At 39.3% G+C, this 19,492-nt stretch overlaps 1 protein-coding gene across 5 annotated transcripts in view; it reads left to right on the plus strand.

The window, feature by feature from the left end:
- EXD2 (exonuclease 3'-5' domain containing 2) overlaps nucleotides 1–19,492 on the plus strand; it is a 96,051-nt gene that overhangs the window by 71,212 nt on the left and 5,347 nt on the right. For all 5 annotated transcript variants that reach the window (XM_059914503.1, XM_059914502.1, XM_059914504.1 and 2 more), the window contains 6 exons: nucleotides 2,151–2,407; nucleotides 6,526–6,652; nucleotides 13,916–14,247; nucleotides 15,255–15,361; nucleotides 15,612–15,747; nucleotides 16,858–17,214. In XM_059914503.1, the coding sequence (XP_059770486.1) occupies nucleotides 2,151–2,407; nucleotides 6,526–6,652; nucleotides 13,916–14,247; nucleotides 15,255–15,361; nucleotides 15,612–15,747; nucleotides 16,858–17,214 (1,316 nt within the window). The remainder of the gene's footprint in view (nucleotides 1–2,150; nucleotides 2,408–6,525; nucleotides 6,653–13,915; nucleotides 14,248–15,254; nucleotides 15,362–15,611; nucleotides 15,748–16,857; nucleotides 17,215–19,492) is intronic.

Raw genomic sequence — 19,492 nt, forward strand, 5'->3', positions numbered from 1 at the left:
TTTAAAATTTTTACTTTCGTGGGTATTTCATAATGTCTTAACACGTTAGTATAGTACTACATTTATATGATTTATAAATGCATATGTACATATATTGTGTATGTCCCAAACATTTCTTATGAGTCAACTCATCAAAAAACAAACAAAAAACCCAGTGACCCCTGGATTACATAATGCTAACGAAATTAAAATGTGTTTTTTTTTTTCCTATTAAATACAATGTCGGTAAGCCAAGGGTTTCATTATTTTCCATGGGTGGTAAGTGATGTCAAGGCAAAAAGATGTTGGCAAAAGGGGGAAATATAAGAAATTAAGACTAGATATCTTATTCTTGGGACTTCCCTGGTGGTCCAGTGGGTAAGACTCTACGCTCCCAATGCAGGGAGCCCGGGTTCAATCCCTGGTGGGAGAACTAGATCCCACATGCATGCCACAACTAAGAGTCTGCATGCCACAACTAAGAGCCTGCATGCCACAACTAAGAAGTCTGCATGCCGCAACTAAAGATCCCGCATGCTGCAACGAAGATCCCATGTGCTGCAACTAAGACCTGACACAGCCCCCCCCCAAAAAAAGACTAGATATCTTATTCTTTAAGCCAAATTGAGTCTGCTAGAAGCAATATTCTTCCAATCATACATTCAGTGTAAATTGGGTACCTATTGGAATCATAAACATTTGGATTCCTAGTGGAAAAACCTTAATTATAATACAGTGGATCTTAAGCACAATCCAGAAACAGTATTAAAAGGACAACTTATCTATCTAGCTAGCTATTTATTTAATGTATTTTAGACAACGGAACTTGACTGAAAAGATTTTCAAAGATCTGGCCTTAGGAATTAGCAGTGAGTATTATGTCAAATTAGCAGTGCTAAATATTAGAAGTAGAGATTTTCTGCTTTTTCTTGGAGAGAGCCAGTATTATAGAGGGAGGGAATTACGCTTTAATAAAAAAAAAAGTGATTTGGCCACATCCAGATGAATTGTTATAGAATAGGAACCAGTAGTCAAGTTTCTTCTGGGTCTTGTTGACCTTCCAAGAAATAGACACTTTGGAAATCAAACTGGCATGTTTCCATTTGAGGATATGATAAAGCAATGCCTGAGAAGGGGAATCCTAAAGCTTTTGTGAGTTAAACCGTGGTTTTACTTAGCACTGAAGTAGAAGTCGAGGAGGAAGTCCCTCCTAATTTTGTTTTTAACAGCAACTCTTCGTGATCTTGATCTTGACTGTTTCTTCTCTATTCTACAGATTGGGAAATTTGGGTTCCACTTCTGACTTTGCCATTATCTCTGCATGTTTAGTCAAACTGTTTAATCTGTAGCCCTTAAATTTCCTCTCCTGGAAAATGAGAAGGATTGGAATTTATTGGATGCTTAACCTGGATTCTGTGGGTAGCTTTAGGGAACCTTTAATTAATGTGAATTTTGTATGTAAATTTTTCTGGGAATAATTTCCTTAGCTTTAAGCACTTTCTCCAATTTATCTATTACATCAAAAAGATAAGAACTAGATCAGTTAAAATATAAAGTTATTTTCATTTCTTAAGATATCAGAATCCTAGCTTATGCTCAATATACATTTTTTTTATGAACAGCATTTGTGACCATAAAATGCTGAGAAAGCACTCTGTGCTACTACGATTTATTATATTGGCAGATACCACTTATTGATAGTACTGTATTTCCTACCTCTTTTTAAAAATCGGATCTTGAGGCAGTGATGACAAGTAAGTGAGTCAAGTTACTAACATGTATGTTAAAGAGTCTAGAAAATGAAAAGAGTACATCATCATTTGGCAGTCTGCTCCTTAGCCTTTTATTTCCTTAGCTTTTTAAAACCAGTGTGTCTCACATGACTCTGCCAATGTGTGTCCCAGCGCTGCTCTGTGTCAGCTGGTCACTATTTATGGCCTGCTCATTTCAGGCTCATGTTTGGGCCCCCAGTAACCTCTGTTTAGGCCCTGCTTCTTAGAATCCATTGCATTTGTTAGCAAAGGCTCATCCTTAGGTTTGAGGCAAACTCTGGTCAGTTGTTCCCTCTGGGAAGTTAAGACTGTACCTCTTAGACATTTTTGCCAGACTTTCATGTTGCACTTGGCCCTATGCTGGGGTGTGAACTGTGGCCCTGTTTTCCTCTGTTACAGGTGAATTCGGAAGGCAAAGCCAGTCCTCTGTCACTCCTTCAGATGGCCTCTCCAAGTGGCTTCTGTGTCTTGGTTCGCTTGCCCAAGCTGATCTGTGGAGGAAGGACACTACCAAAAACGTTACTGGACATTTTGGCAGATGGCACAATTTTAAAAGTTGGAGTAGGATGTTCAGAAGATGCCAGCAAGCTTCTGCAAGATTATGGCCTCGTCGTTAAGGGGTGCCTGGACCTCAGATACCTAGCCATGAGGCAGAGGTATGGTTTATATGAATACTGGAACTCCTGTAGCTGTGGGGCAAATATTTTAGCAAGAGTTGTAGATTACTGAGACTCAGTAATGAAGCCTCTAAAATTCTTTAGAAGCTTAGAGGCTTCTGAGATGCATATTGAATTTGTGAGGAAATATTCCAACTTCTGGGAAAACTTTAGTTACCTAGAATTGGTCTTTTTAGATGAAACATTAATAAGGTGTCTCTATAAGCTACAGGTTGTAAACTGATGGACTCCTTGGGCAAATTAGAGTTGCAGATTTTTTGTTTTTGTTTTTGTCCTGCATGATATTTTGGGGAGATTTTAGTTTAAATTCAGAAGATTTAATGTAAAAGTCTGTATTTCTGGCTTCTCTTGAAAAATTAGGTGATTTGACTACACTAGGTCAGTAGTTCTAGATGGCAGCAGTTGGCTGGAAGCATCAGCCTCTTCAGATGAGCATGCTTTGTTCAATTTGCCAGAATCCCCACCCCTCCCAACTGTCACACCAGCTCATCCTGATCAACATGTGAATGTGCAGACCCTGCTTTAGACCCAGAATGGTGGTAGACCTAATGCTTTACTGAGAGGAAGAGATTTTCCTTTCCTTTGGAATTCTATTCCTATGGAAATTCTACCTTTTTTAAGGAAGCGGCAGTTACCTTCTCATGTATATATGCAGGTCCTCATTTTAATAGTGTGGACTGAAACAGCCTCTCTCCCTGCCTTTCTCCCTGCCACTGATATTGAAGGGTTGGAGGATTTGATAAACTAAGAGAAGGCCTGATTAAAATCTATACTTATATATTTTAATAAAATCTATGCTTATTTTAATTTTTTAGTAGTAAATGAAATTTTAGTTTAGTTTAGTAGTTTGGCTTGTGTAAATGAAACTCTTATAAAAAAAAAAAGAAACTCTTATAAATGAAGTATCCATTTTTTTTCCAAGTAATACATGAAAATATTTACTGCAAAATTTTTTTAGCTCTGTAAAAGTATTTGGAGTGTAGCAGCAAAAGCCGCCTTTCGTCAGGCCCTCCTTCCTTCGGTGCCGCCTCCCCAGAGCTGCCTGCTGTTACTCTGCTATGAGAGGCCATGTGTATCGTGGCCAGGAGTTGACTCCAGAGCAGGCTGTGTGGGTGGGAGTCCCAATCTTCCTCTTACCAGCTACGTGACCTTTGGCAAGTTACTAAGCCTCACTGTTCCTCAGTTCCCTCATCTGAAAAGTAGAAATAATAATGTTCCAATCTCATAGGATTGGTGTGAGGATTAAACGAGTTAAACTACGTAAAGAACTTAGAAATGGTGTTTGACATATAGAGAGTGCTGTGTAAATTTCAACTATTACTGTCCATCATCATCATCATCACTACCACCTATAGGACCACCATGATCTGATTGGTTTGTCCTTCCAGATCTCTTTCTATCCAATTACAGTCCTCTCTATCAGTATATAGAAATTAGAAGTGCCCTTACTTATCTGGCTAAATGCAGAATGGCCAAGTGTCAAAATACAAAATTTGGCCAAAGCTGAATATGACCATGAACTTCTCTAGAAATAAGAATGAAGCATTTATCAGGCTTCTTCATTTTTAATGAAATCTTATTAAAATTTTAAACATTCTTATTTTATTATTGAATACTTTAGAAGTAAAATTAAAATTTTTTGACATATAGTAGAAGAAATTTGACATTATAGTGCAAGAATTATACTCAGCTTTTAGCTATAGGCTGCTCCTGGTGTTTGCTGTAAGTAGTTACTTTCATTTGACTTTGGAGAGGAGCACAGATTTTCTTGGTAATGCTGTCCTCTTTTCTTCATACTCTCTATATTTTTGTTATATGTTAGCAGAAGATAATTTATTATTGAGATTGTTGTATATGATTTTGGAACTTTTCCTAGTGAAACTTTGAAGTAGCAAAGGTGGCATCTTGTTTTTAATCCATCCTCGAAAAATGTGAAACCTTCCCAATGAGGACGTTTAAAAAAAGACTAATGACCTAAATGGAATTAAGTAACGAAAAACTAAGTGCTGTCTTTCAATGAGGGTAATGATTTCAAGGATTATGGAATACCCAGGCTTGATAAATTGTACAGCTGTTAGAAAGAATGTAATAAGTACGTTTGTGCTTACTGTCAGGGAAGGAGGTCCCTGATACATTAAGTGATAGAGCAAGTTGCAGAATAAAAAACAAAACAAATACCAAGAAACTATATCTGCTCCTCCATCTAACCATCTGTTTTTTTGTTTGTCTGTAAAAAAGGTCTGGAGGGGCGACAATATACTCATAAGGGTCATTCTTCCTGAGGAGTGGAAGTGGGGGGTGGAGGGCTTTCATTTTTCACCCATTACTCTTCTCTGTTGTCTGAATTTTTAACAATAAACATTCATTGCTATTATAATTACTAATATAAAGGAAAGCATAAAAAGATTTTAAAAATTTAAAATAAAAGGGAAGAAGTTTGTCTCCCCCAAATTCTTAATTTCCATTAATTGAACCACGACCTTACGTATTTTACCTAAGTGTGTCTAGACCTTTTTTTTTAACTTTTTAGTCAGTGCTGCCTTTTGGGGGTGATGAAATCCATCAAGTTACTGCTTGTTTTTGTAAAGAAGGACTTCCTTTTCTTCATCATTATAATGATTTCATTTTCCACAGTACCTGAGGGAATTGTGCATGTTGTAACAGTAACACTGATGTGAAACTCCACCTCCAAGCTTCCTCCTCTAAAACCTCTCGTCTCTCACTTGGTAACCAGCAAGTCAGCTCCACTTTTGTAGACTGGTGTGTTCTTAATTTTACATTAGCCCTTGTTTGGACTCTCCAATCCTTGGGTAAATTAATTTTTTTCACCACTCTGCAGCTATTTGAATCAGAAAGTGTTTGAAGAGCAGAAAATTATTTGATTTTATTGTACCTTCGTGCCCTCAATGAAAGTAGCCTTATCATATTTTTCAAATTTGAAAAGTAATACACAAACACTAGCCAATTCAAATATAAAAAATGTAGGACTTCCCTGGTGGTGCAGTGGTTAAGAACCCGCCTGCCAATGCAGGGGACACGGGTTCAAGCCCTGGTCTGAGAAGATCCCACATGCCGCAGAGCAACTAAGCCCATGTGCCACAACTACTGAGCCTGCGCTCTAGAGCCCATGAGCCACAACTACTGAGCCCGTGTGCCACAACTACTGAGCCTGCGTGCCACAACTACTGAGCCCGCATGCCTAGAGCCCATGCTCCACAACAAGAGAAACCACCGCAATGAGAAGCCCACGCACCGCAACGAAGAGTAGCCCCCACTCGCTGCAACTAGAGAAAGCCTGCGCGCAGCAACGAAGACCCAACGCAGCCCAAAAAAAAAAAAAAAAAAATATATATATATATATATATATATATAAAATGTAAAGATTTATGATCACCCCAAACCCCACACCCAAAGATAACATCACTACCATTTGATTAATATCTTTCTAGTTAACTCTTTATGCTTCCTCTCTCTCACATACCTAGAATCACATACACACATTTATTGTGTAGTGTATATATATATTAATATAAAGAGTTCATAATATGTTTTCTTTCATAATCTCTTGTTATAAAACTAATACATCATGGACATCTTTTCACATCAATATAGATCTACATCCTTATTTTTAATAGCTATGTGGAATTTAATTACATGGATATTTAACCAGTCTTCTATTGAGGATGTTAGGTTGTTTCCAATTCTTAGCTACTATAAATAGTGCTGTAATGAAGATAGTTTTATGTACATTTGTCTTAGGATAAATTACTAGAAGTGGAATTATTGAATCACAGAATTTTCATGTTCAAAACTTTGATACCTATTTACTGACAAACTTTTTCATAAAGGTTATACAAATGTTCAGTGCACAAATTTTAGATTAGATGGTGATTCTTCATGTTCCACCAATACCAGATATAGTTATTTTAAAAAAATCTTTGTAATCTGATAGATTTTTAAATTGTATATACTTTTTATTTGGTTTGATGTAGTGAGATTATGTGTCATTTGTTTATTGGCCATTTGTATACCTTTTTTGATTTGCCTGTTCTTGTCCTTTCCCATTTTTGACACATGATTTTATTTATTTCTTGTAGAAACAATTTGCTCTCTAATGGGCTTAGCCTGAAATCACTCGCTGAGACTGTTTTGAACTTTCCCCTTGACAAGTCCCTTCTGCTTCGTTGCAGCAACTGGGATGCTGAGAATCTTACTGAGGATCAGGTACTTCTTATCAGAGTAGTTGAAGAGTGGAAGAGTCATTGCTTGTGAAATATAATTATTTTAAAAATTCTAATCCTCAAAGATGATATGTGTTGGGCAGAAATGCCTTAAAATAGCCTCATTGATGATACCCAAGAAAAATGCTCTATAATAATGTAGATGCCACTTAAATAAAAGGGTAAGAGTCCCTATTCTATTTTTTTGGAGCATTTACTATATGCCAGGCATTTCAGAAAATGTAATTTTTTTTGTCATGAATACAAATGCATAATTTCAAAAACCAAAGTGTTATAAGACTTATTATAAGAAACAGCCAGTAGTTCCCTGCCTTCCTCCCCCATTCCTAATTACTCTTCCTTCTTTTCAGAGGCAACTGATTTCATTTCTTTCTGGTAATTACCATTATATTTTAAAATTACATGCATATATTACTCTTTCTTATTCTACATATTATCTTTTGACTTCTTGCTGTGGAAGACATGATTTAGTATAGTACTCTTGCAATTCCTGTATCCCCAGACAGATACTTATTCCCTTCCCCATGCTCCCAATAGAGGTAAATCATCATTTTTATCAGGTTAATATCCACTTATATTGATATTATTTATAGCTGCTCCACTTAGTAAACTGACTAAAGTAAATGTTTTTTCCTTCTACAACTTTTTGTTTTCCCAGGAGTAGTAATTTATATTTTTGTTTGCTTAGTTTTCTATATACCTGTTAACTATTTCAACCCCGGACTCTTTAACAGAACTATGTAGAGATCTCCTTTCTGCTGCTTCAGACACAGTCAGGTAACTTACTCCTTTCATTTTCCCTTGGAGCTAGCCCTGCTAGAGCTCTGTCATCCTGCTTCTTTCAGGACTGGTTGCGTCCCAGCCCTGCTGCCCAACTCTCATCCTGAAATTCGCGTTTACCATCAGCCCGGGAATTCCCTTCACCTCTTCTATAGTAGAGCCTCTGTTTTAAAAATATCGTGTCTTCTTACTTTCTTATCTTGGTGGAGTACATTCAAAATAGCTTCTTGAGAAAAGGAGCATGGGGAGTTAATTTATGACACCATGCACGTCTGAAAAGATGTTAGTTTCCCTCTCTATTAACTGATAGTTTGGCTGAGGGATAGCATTTTAGGGTGGAAATCATTTTCCTTCAGAACTTTGAAGGTAACGCTCCTTGTAGCTTCCAGTGTTGATGTTGAGTATGTGACTTGTTTTTGTTTCTGGAAAATCTTCTCTTTATTCTTAGTTTTTAAAATTCATGATGATAGTTTGGGCCATTTTTCATTATAGTTTTAGAATTCAGGGGACCCTTTCGGTCTGGAAGCTCATGTCTTTCAGTTCAGGGAATTATTCTCATACTATTTCTTGGAAAATTTCCCTCTTTTTTGTTTCTAGAACTCATATTATTTGTATATTGGATCCCTTGAATTGATCCTCTCATTTTCTTAGTAAAATATTTTCTCTTTGATTTTCCATCTCTATATTTTTTATTTTACCTTCTGGGAAATGTCCTCAAGTTTATCTTTCAGTATTCCAATCAACTTTTAATTATTCCTATCATATTAAGTTATAAGAGCTCCTGGTCTTCTCTCAATATTCGCTTTTAAAATAACTTTGCATTTTTGTTTAATGGATATCATATCTTCTGTTATCTTAGAGTATTGAAGATTTCTGAAGTTTTCTTCTCCTTCCTGTATTGCCTCTTTTTCCTCTGAATTTCTAATTTAATGTTTGATTTGGTCTTTGTCTTCCACGTTAAAGATTTTTCTAAAATGTTTAGATCCTTGGCTATCCATTTTTGTTTACAAAGGAGATATTAAAGCTCCAGTTGAATCTGTCATGTAATGAATGAGTAAATAAAATATGGTATAGCCATACAATGGAATATTATTCAGCAATAAAAAGCTACAACATGGATGAGTCTTGAGAACATTATGCTAAGTGAAAGAAGCTAGTCACAAAAGATCACATATTGTATGATTCCGTTTATATGAAATATTCAGAACAGGCAAATCTACAGAGACAAAAAATAAATTAGTGGGTGCTTAGGACTGGAAGAAGTGGGGGATGACTGGTAAAGGATATAAGTTTTCTTACTGGGCTGCTGAAAATGTTCTAAAATTGACTGTGATGAAGGTTGCATAATTCTGTAAATAATTCTAAAAATTCTAAATAAAATTCTAAAATTTCTGAATCCTGCAACATCTGTAAAAGACATCTTTGGGACTGTTGGAGACATTAGGATACAACTGTGTATTATTGTATTTTGTCAATGTTAAAGTTCTTGAATGTGATAATGGTGTTGTGATTATGTAGGAGAGTGTCCTTGTTCTTAGAAGATACACACTAAAGTATTTAGGGATGAAGTAAATATCATAATAGCTGCAACTTAATTTTGAAAAGTGTTCAGCCCAAAAAAAAAAAAAAAGTATTTGTGTGGTGTATGTATTGTATTATAAAGAGATAAAGCAAATGTTGACAATTGTGAATGTCAATTGTCATTCTTTTAACTTTTCCTTAGGTTTGAAAACTTTCAAATAAAACATTGGGAAGAAAAAGTTAATTGCTACCAAATTTGAAACCAAATTTGTGATCCATATTATTGTGAGAATTCAGAATTTCCAAAGACTCTTATTCATTCTTCATAAAAAATTTTATTGTTTTTCCAATTATAAACATAATGCTTAATGAGATTTTGTAAAATACAGAAAATAATATTTAAATTTGACATTTTAAAAAAATGGAATGAGAGCACAGAGCATATGGCCAGGTATTTTTGACTAGCGAGTTTTATTATCAGTAACTATTAATATAAATTAAAGTCAAATATCAGTAACTGTAAGTCTTCTCTCTCAGGCCACTCAGTTTCTCCAGACATGAATCTCCTAGTCTTCTGCCCAAGAGGTATCAGCCCCACAGCCTATATTCTGGTAGCTGAGTGGGAGAGAAGGTGCTGGTAGTCTCATCATTTAATATGTAGATTTTCCCATAATCCCCCTTTTTCCTTTTGACACTTTGTCCCCAACCTCTGCCATGCCTGGTATTACTAGGTCCAGATCCTCTGTGATTTAGCCACTGTATGACTTAAACTTGTCAAAACCCAAACTCTGTACACCGAGTAAAACAATGCTGAAATATGAGTTTATTTCAACAGATTTGACCTGCAAGCTGGGAAACTCAAGGCCATGGGAGCAATGAGTTTCAAGTTGCTCACGGACCAAAGGGTTTTCATTGGGTAAATGTGGAAGATTTTTGGCTTTTTCAGCTGATTGTTTGCCTAGTGGTCTTCTTCCCTATTTGGATCAGGATAGCTGAGACAGGGGAATAAGGAAGTCCAAAGATGGCATGAACAGACTCAGTGTTTGGAGATTGACTGACATCCTCTGCTGATTTCTGAGGAGAGCTGTAAATTCCTGCCAGTTATGTTAAATAAAGTTTCATTTTCTTTAATGTGCCTGCATTGGCCACCTCCATTTTGTCTCTGACATAAGTGACTCCATTTTAGTTTTGGTTCTACAAACTTCTACTCTTTTGGGTCAGGGAAGGAGTAATTGCCTGTCCCTATGCTGTAAGAGAGGAGATCTGGGGTTGTCAGTGTTATTTACAGAGACTGTCACCTGATCCTCCTGTTTTCACCCCTGCTTGTATCATTGCTTTTATAGATACCTGGTGCCTCGCATTCTTTATACTTTGCCATTCTTTGTGGCTCAGATTAATTTGATTTTTGGATTTTTTGCTTACCACCCCCTACAGGCCTAGGTTTCAACCTTCTCTTGTTTGCTTAGTTCGTTACCATTTGTTTGTTCATCCTTCTAAAACATTGTGTTATTGGTTTTTTTTTTGGACCGCACTGCATGGCATGCGGCAATCCTAGTTCCCGACCAGGGGGAACCCACGCCCCCTGCAGTGGAAGCGCAGTCTTAACCACCAGACCGCCAGGGAAGTCCCCCAAAACATTGTTAATGGAAAGAGTTAGCAATAGTTAGTATCTTAGGATCATTATTATCCTGTGGGAGAGTTCTGGGACCAGGGGGAACCCACGCCCCCTGCAGTGGAAGCGCAGTCTTAACCACCAGACCGCCAGGGAAGTCCCCCAAAACATTGTTAATGGAAAGAGTTAGCAATAGTTAGTATCTTAGGATCATTATTATCCTGTGGGAGAGTTCTGGGACCAGGGGGAACCCACGCCCCCTGCAGTGGAAGCGCAGTCTTAACCACCAGACCGCCAGGGAAGTCCCCCAAAACATTGTTAATGGAAAGAGTTAGCAATAGTTAGTATCTTAGGATCATTATTATCCTGTGAGAGAGTTCTGGGACCAGGGGGAACCCACGCCCCCTGCAGTGGAAGCGCAGTCTTAACCACCAGACCGCCAGGGAAGTCCCCCAAAACATTGTTAATGGAAAGAGTTAGCAATAGTTAGTATCTTAGGATCATTATTATCCTGTGAGAGAGTTCTGGGAATCAAGGTATCTGATTTTGTTTTCTAAAGCTATTTCAGATTTGCTGCGACCCTGAGTAAGTTACTTCTTTGTGCCTTGGTTGGTTCATTCCTTCCTTTCTTTTAATAGTTTTATTGAAATATAATTTACATACAATAAAATGCACCCATTTAAAGTATACAAGTCAGGGACTTCCCTGGCGGTCCAGTGGTTAGGACTCCGCCCTTCCACTGCTGGGGGCCCGGGTTTGATCCCTGGTTGGGGAACTAAGATCCTGCAAGCCGTGCAATGCGGCCAAAAAAAAAAAAAAAAAAATTATACAAGTCAATGGATTTTAGTATATTTACAGAGTTGTGTAACCATCACCACAATCTAGTTTTAGAACATTTTCATCACCCCAAAAGAAACCCCATACCCATTAGCAGTCACTTCCCATCTCACCTCCCCAACACCCCAGCCTTAGGCAACCGCTAATCTACTTTCTGTCTCTATAAATTTGCCTGTTCTGGACATTTCATATAAATGGAATCATACAGTATGTGGTTTTTTGGATTGGCTTCTTCACTTACCATGTTTTTGTGGTTCATCCATTTTGTAGCATCTATCGGTACTTCATTTCTTTCTTATTGCTAAATAATGCTTCATTGTATGGATAGACCACATTTTGTTTATTCATTTATCAATTGGTAGAGATTTGGGTTGCTTTCATTTTTTTAGCTGTTATGAATAAGCCACTATGAATATCTGTGTATAAGCTTTTATGTGGACATACATTTTCAGTTCTCTTGGGTAAATACCTAGGATGGAATTGCTGAGTCATATGGTAACTTTATGTTTAACTCTTTGAGGAACTGCCCAACTATTTTCCAAAGTAACCGTACCATTTTATAGTCCCAGAGGCAATGTATGAAGGTTCCAATTTTCCATAACCTTACCAACACTTATTATTATTCATCTTTTTGATTAGAGCAATCCTAGTAGGTGTGAAGTGGTATTTCGTTGTGGTTTTGATTTATATTTCCCTAGTGACCAATGATGCTGAGCATCTTTCATGTGCTTATTGGCTATTGGTATATCTTCTTTGGAGAAATGTCTGTTCAGATCCTTTGCTCACATTTTAATTGTGTTGTTCGTCTTTAAATTGTTGAGTTTTAAGAGACGTGTGTGTGTGTGTGTGTGTGTGTGTGTATTCTTTATATATTCTGGATACTAATCCCTTATCAGATATATAATTTATAAATATTTTCTCCCATTTTCTGCAGATTGTCTTTTCACTTACTTGATGGGATCATTTAAAGCACGAAAGCTTTTAATTTTGATGAGGTCCAGTTATCTATTTTTTCTTCTATTTCTCATGCTTTTGGTGTCATATCTAAGAAATCATTGCCTAACCCAAGGTCATGAACATTTACTCCTCTGTTTTCTTTTTTTTTTTAAATAAATTTATTTATTTATTTATTTTTGGCTGTGTTGGGTCTTTGTTGCTGTGCGTGGGCTTTTTCTAGTTGTGGCGAGCGGGGGCTACTCTTCATTGTGGTGTGCAGGCTTCTCATTGCGGTGGCTTCTCTTGTGCGGAGCACCAACTCTAGGCGTGCGGGCTTCAGTAGTTGTGGCTTGCAGTCTCTAGAGCGCAGGCTCAGTACGGTTAGTTGCTTAGTTGCTCCGCGGCACGTGGTATCTTCCCAGACCAGGGCTCGAACCCGTGTCCCCTGCATTGGCAGGCAGATTCTTAACCACTGTGCCACCAGGGAAGTCCCTGCTATATTTTCTTCTAAGAGTCTTATGTTTTGGCTCTTACACTTAGGTTCATAATCCATTTTGAGTTAATTTTTGTGTGTGGTGTGAAGTAGGAGTCCAACTTTATCTTTTTGCATGTGGACATCCAGTTGTTCCAGCACCATTTGTTGAAAAGTGCATTGGATTCCTTATCATTTGGAAATAATTTGTTAAAAAGCGTTCTGAACTCTTCACGTTCAAGCACCCTCTTTTCCCGTGGGAGACAACTTGCTGACAGAGATGTAGATGGTTGGGTCTAGGTGGAAAATTTTACCCAAACCTTATTTTTCTATTATTCTATTCTTTTTTCCTATTATTCTAAAAGCACAAAAAAAATCCATACTAATAGTGTTATTTACAAGGCTTGATTATTAAAGGTGAATTAAAGGAATTTTCAAGTCCTCACATGCTTTGTTGGGAAGAGCTATTAATTATAGTTTTGACTACTTTTATTTATGACCAGCTTGCCTGTGCCTAGTTGCTTGGGAGAATGACTTACTATTAATAAATACATAAATTCCAGAAGTGGGGCCTTGTGACTTGATTTGAGGTCCATGTTTGAAACTGTTTTACGCATTGTATTAATACGTACAGCAGTTTGTTTCTGATCAATAGTCACACAGGCCTCTTAATGAATCTTGGTTTCAGTTTTGTAGATGATGACAGTTTCCAAAGTGAAGTTGTCAGACCTGTGGTAACTACCCTACCTCAAACTTGAGAAAAATCTGTCTAGCAGGTTTGGTAGCGGATAGAAAGAAACTTCACTGATTTATATAGATTAGGAATTTTGAGCACGTAGAGTAGGTCATTATTTTAGCTATGTTAGTTAAAAACATAGAGAACATGAGGATTCCTTATACTGTTTGATTTGTTTTTGTATCATTTGAATTTTTTTGTAATTAAAAGGTTTTAAGGAGTACATGGTGCCTGGGTTACTGTACATCTTGAATTGGAACCTAAAAGTTGTCTCTGTCTTTGCGATTGATTTTGAAGTTGCTCTCTCTGGTTTGCCTTCCGGATTCCACTGATCTCTGACTTTTCTCTTCAGGTAATTTATGCTGCCAGGGATGCCCAGATTTCAGTGGCTCTCTTTCTCCATCTTCTTGGATACCCTTTCTCTAGGAATTCAACTCTAGAAGAAAATGATGACTTCATTGGCTGGAGAAAAGTCTTGGAGAAATGTCAGGATGTGGTAGATATCCCATTCCGAAGCAAAGGAATTAGCAGATTGGGAGAGGAGGTTAATGGGGAAGCAACAGAATCTCAGCAGAAGCCAAGAAATAAGAAGTCAAAGACCAATGGAATGATGCCAGGCAACCACCAAGGGAGAGACCCCAGAAAACATAAAAGAAAGCCCCTTGGAGTGGGCTATTCTGCCAGGTAACTGAATTGTTCCATGTCTAGTAGAGTCCAAGGCCCAGCCTCCAGCAAAAGGCATGATGCCTTACCTTGGATCTGGGGAGAAGGCTAGTGCGGTAAGGTGGCAGAGGCTCTCCAAGGATTAATTCTATTTTTCCTTTCCTTCAAGGACATTTGGAGCTATCCTTTGATTTATTTGTATATTTTTTCCTTTTGCCCTTCTTCTACTTTTTTATTTGTGGGCAGTTGGAGTGAAAAGGAGGAGAGCTTAACCTAGCTTTGTCACTGACCTTGATGTGACCTTAGACCTGTACTTTTCCAATTGTAAGTGAGGGCGTAATTATTATTCCTTGCTTGCTTCAGGATAGCTGTGAAGGTAACATGAAGTGCCTCATGCTTTTCAGGAGAAATGCATCATCTGATTTCTTGTTCATTTGGTATTTGATTATTTAGAATGGCATCCAGTCCTAAGCCGATGCTATTCTCTAGCCAATGGGAATTTTCCTGTACAGCTTATGCCTCTATTGCAGAAAGATGACTACTAAGTACTTTGGAGTGGAAGTTTGGTCCCTATAGTAAAGTGCCTTTAGGAATTGTGTGATTAAATTGAAGCAACTATTGCATATGAGCCAGAAATAAATCCACGTGGCACCCATTACTTTAGCTTGAAGTTCTTTAATTTTAATTTACTTTGTTAATCCAATGATTACTCTACAGGGAAGTTTTCCTGGTGTTCTGTTCCTGCTTGCTTTCATGATAGAACTATGTAAACACTATCCAACTCACTCCCTAATGTTCCAATCTATAAATATAAAAACTAATATATAAACTGATTCATTTTAATTTCTCTTTCCTAGCCCATTGCAGATGGAGGAATAAACATGATTTCTTGCCGCGTTTTTTTTTTCCAAAAACGTAATGTTTGACCCTAGTGTTGAATAGTTCGGGTCACTCAATCTAGGAAGGCAACTGGTACGTTGATCAATAGTTAGCTCCCAGTTTTAGATTTCTCTCTCCGTTCCCCACAGAAAATCACCCCTCTATGATAACTGCTTTCTCCACGCTCCTGATGGACAGCCCCTCTGCACTTGTGATCGAAGAAAAGCTCAGTGGTACCTGGACAAAGGCATTGGAGGTTTGAGATTCCACTGTCATATTAGATCTATAATGCGGTGCATGCGGGCACTGACCGGAGTGGGCATGAGATAAGGCAGAGGGATGGGATGGATAGAAGGCAGAGAGACCTAGAGACACGTGGAATGGGGCTGTTCAGAACCCAGAAATAGTGATCTCTGCCAGGATACAGCAGAGAACAACTGAGGTGGTGCTTCCTCCTTGGGGGAGAGGTGGGCAGGCATACACTAACACTGCTTCTTTCCTCTAAGAGCTGGTGAGTGAAGAGCCTTTTGTGGTCAAGCTACAGTTTGAACCTGCGGGGAGACCTGAATCCCCGGGAGACTACTACTTGATGGTTAAAGAAAACCTGTGTGTAGTGTGTGGCAAGAAAGACTCATACATTCGGTGAGTGTGGGCTGGGCTGCCCTGTTGCCTGCCTCTGATGGAAATTGCCCTTCAAGCCACATGCAGAGCCCTTGGCGGGCTTGACTGAGTCTGCCGACTTTGGCTGGGAGACTCGTCCCCAGGGGGCATCCCAGTGTCCTCAAGAGCTTCAGCACTCCGCCTGGCCTTGCTGTAGTGGCTCCTGCCCTTCCTGAGCCAGTTCTTAGTTTCCGGAACGAAACACTCTTCTCGATAACAGTTTGCCCTGAAGAGAGTCATTCCCTTTGCTCATGAAGGAACGGAGACCTTCCTTCCTTAGGAAGCTGCCTTTCTCTCTGTGTCCTTATGATCCTCCCTTGAGTGGCTCACAAGCTTTGTGACCCTTGATATATGGGCATCCAGGTGACCCGAAGGCACACTCCAGAATAGTCTCAGAAGATTATGCTGTGTCAGGGTCCCCAGGCAGTGAAGGTGAAGTTACCACTGGGCCTGGGTGCCCAGACCCCTGGCTTTCTCCCTGGCTTCTGTGTAGCAACTCGCTTGCCTCCTTTCTCCGCTTGCAAAGTGTGACAAATGGTTGTTGCTGCCAAGAGGTTTCCCTGAGAGCTTAGTTCTCCTTAGACAATAATGATGGACTTTGATGAACCAGGGAAACAATTTTAGAGTAAGGGATTCTTCAGGTGAAGGAAATGGGCTTTTACAGGTCACCAGGCTTCCAAAGTTTCAGGAGTAGCAGTTACCTGCTGTGTGCTTTGAGAGAGTTGTCTTCCAGATGTTGAAGGCCATTAGAATTTCTTTTCATTTCTCGGATACTTTTCCTTCTGGGAGCACAGCCTTCCCAAAGGTGGTTATTAGCCTCTCCCTGCCCCTGGCCTGCCAGAGGAGTCTGACCGCCGGTGGCCTGCACTCACTTCAAGGAGAGGGGAACCCAAGGCCCGTAGGTAGGTGGGCCAAGAGTGGAATAGGTGGTATGGCCTTTAATGTCACCTCTGCTGGGCTGTGGGACCCAAGCTCCTCAGTTGTGTTTAGGCCCAGATCAGAACCCTAGTAGCGTGCCTGCCTGCCTGCCGGCTCCGTGCATGTTCTGTGTCGTGTGCTAACGAGCACTGCCTTCTGCGTGGGCTTGTTTAGGAAGAACGTGATTCCGCATGAGTACCGGAAGCACTTTCCCATCGAGATGAAGGACCACAACTCCCACGATGTGCTGCTGCTCTGCACCTCCTGCCACGCCATCTCCAACTACTATGACAACCACTTGAAGCAGCAGCTGGCCAGGGAGTTCCAGGCCCCCACCGGCTCCGAGGAGGGCTTGCGCCTGCTGGAAGATCCTGAGCGCCGGCAGGTGCGTTCTGGCGCCAGGGCCCTGCTCAACGCAGAGGGCCTGCCCGCGCACCGCAAGGAGGAGCTGCTGCAGGCGCTCAGAGAGTTTTATCGCACAGACACGGTCACGGAGGAGATGCTTCAGGAGGCTGCCGGCCTGGAGACCAGGTACGATCCACAGTCCTGCTCAGAGGGGGCTGAGGACTAGTCCGGTGACTTAACCCCGACTACTCGGTGAGAATGCTTGCCGGGGAGGGAGCAGTGGTCGTCCAGCCGCAGTGTGCAGCCTCGTGCTTACCCCATTGAGTCTCTGTGGCTTAAGATGCCATGCGGGTGGGGTAGAGCAATCTATTTGCTAATTTACTTTCCACAGGAGACTTGCCTTCTATCCTTGACCCTTCGAGGTCATATACTTATGTTCGGCCATTTTCGTGATTAGCAGGAGAGTTCAGAGGCACTGGAGTTGTACCTTATACCTTCTCTGCAGAAGTAAATCCTCAGGTCAGCTCATAAGAGGAAAATAAGAGTCAAAAAATATCCTTCAGTCTCTGGAGTTGCCCGTGAAGTACAATGTGTGTGGTTTTGCATCTCTTCCCTTCTCTGGGTCTGTGGGAATTGAGACAAATGGATTCATGTTTCTTGTCTCACCTGTACTCTGGGGTGTTGGCCTACTGAATGGGATGTTGGCCAGAATTGCTGTTACTATTTAAATTACTTTTTACCTTTTTCCTTCCTTGCTTGCTTTCTCTCTCTTTCCCCGTCAGTACATAGTTGAATTCATATCATTTAATTCAGTGTCCTTAAATGAGAAGCATGTTTTGGTCCTGAGAAATAAATGGGCACATGGCCCAGATGATAAAAACTCTGGGCTACCTGCTATAGTTTTGCTTCCCAACTTGCCACTTCTTTCAATCGTAACAGGGGTTGAAATAATTGAACCGATAAGGTCGCAAATCCTGGTAGCTATGCTGGTTGCCTTAGTGTTTTGTTATGAAAACAAAACAACCCTCCCCCACAAACTTAATTATAGCAAAAATATTTATTGAACAAATCTTTTATAGATATCCTAATCTATTCCACCAAGTTAATAAACTTTATATAAATTGCCTTAATTATTTCTTATAACAGCCCTATGAGGTAGGAGTTTCTTACTGGTAACTGCTAACATATCCTGTATCTTTAAAATCTTTTAAAATTTTAAAAAATTATTCTTAAATTTTATTCTTAAAACTATTTTCCAAGTTTTATATTAGATGCCCCGAGGTTGAAGTTAAGTAACTTGCCAAAGTCATATTACAAATTAATGAGACTGGCTCCTTTAACCAATTCCCAAATGTATTTCCTAGAACAGCTAAACTTGCCCTTTCAGTGACAGACCTTTCTAACAAATTCATCTTGCTGACTTGGATGGAAGGGTGCTGGGCTTGGATATCTAGGACCGAGAAGAACAGCTCTTTGGGGAAAGTTAGGCAAGTTAGTGGGATGCTTGTGAGCTAAATAAGAAAATGCCCTGCAAATACCCAGGGGGCACCAACACTGCTGGTTAGCGAGGATTGAGAGTGGGGTATGGATTGTATGGGAGAGGAATGGAGCCCCGGGCAGGGAGCTTCCTTTATTCATAGGAGCTGACAGTACTGTCCACAAGGTATCTTAGTTAGAAAGGAGACAGGGATTCATCTTCTCATTAAACAGCACTAGCTGTGCAACCGAGCAACCACGGTAGAATTTCATCGCAACAGAAGCACGTCCTGTGGATGTGGTTTGGCATTCTTTGTATAAGAAGGAAGACACCGAAGAAGTATTACCACCTTCATTTTACATTCAGGTGTTATACTGTGATGAAAACCTGGAACACGCGGGCTGCTTGAACAGCTAATATAGAGACTGAGTATGGTTCAGAATGAGTAACTTAAAAGAAGTAACTGGGGAACCCTGGAGTAAATGAAAGACCAACATTCTTCACCCATCATCAGCCAGACAGCGGGGCCTCTCTAGTGGGGGCTGAGCATTATGCAGTGGCCTTCGCATAAGTATAGATCAGAATCTCCAAATGCCTTCTGCTGGATTGTGTGTTATATGTCGAAACTATTTTTAAAAAGGCAGATATGGGAAAGAGGATGTTTTTATTTTTTATTTATTTATTTATTTTTTAATTTTTACTTTATTTTTTTAAAATTTTTAAATATTATATTTCATTTAAAAAATTTATTGGAAAAAAGAAAACTGAAGAACTTGCTAAACTTAGAACGAAAGTTTCTTCTCAGCAGTATATATAAATTCTTAAAGATCCCAATAAAGTTAAACATTTTTCAAAACCTTTGGAAAGTGGGTCATTATATAAAAAGTGATAAATCACTCTCTAGAAAAGAAAATCCTGGTAAAGTAATTATGGTTGTGGCTATCATAAATCCACAGTGATTATACCTGAATTGAGAACGTCCGTCAG

This window comes from Balaenoptera ricei, chromosome 2 (assembly GCF_028023285.1).
Source record: "Balaenoptera ricei isolate mBalRic1 chromosome 2, mBalRic1.hap2, whole genome shotgun sequence".
NCBI classification, from domain to species: Eukaryota; Metazoa; Chordata; class Mammalia; order Artiodactyla; family Balaenopteridae; genus Balaenoptera; species Balaenoptera ricei.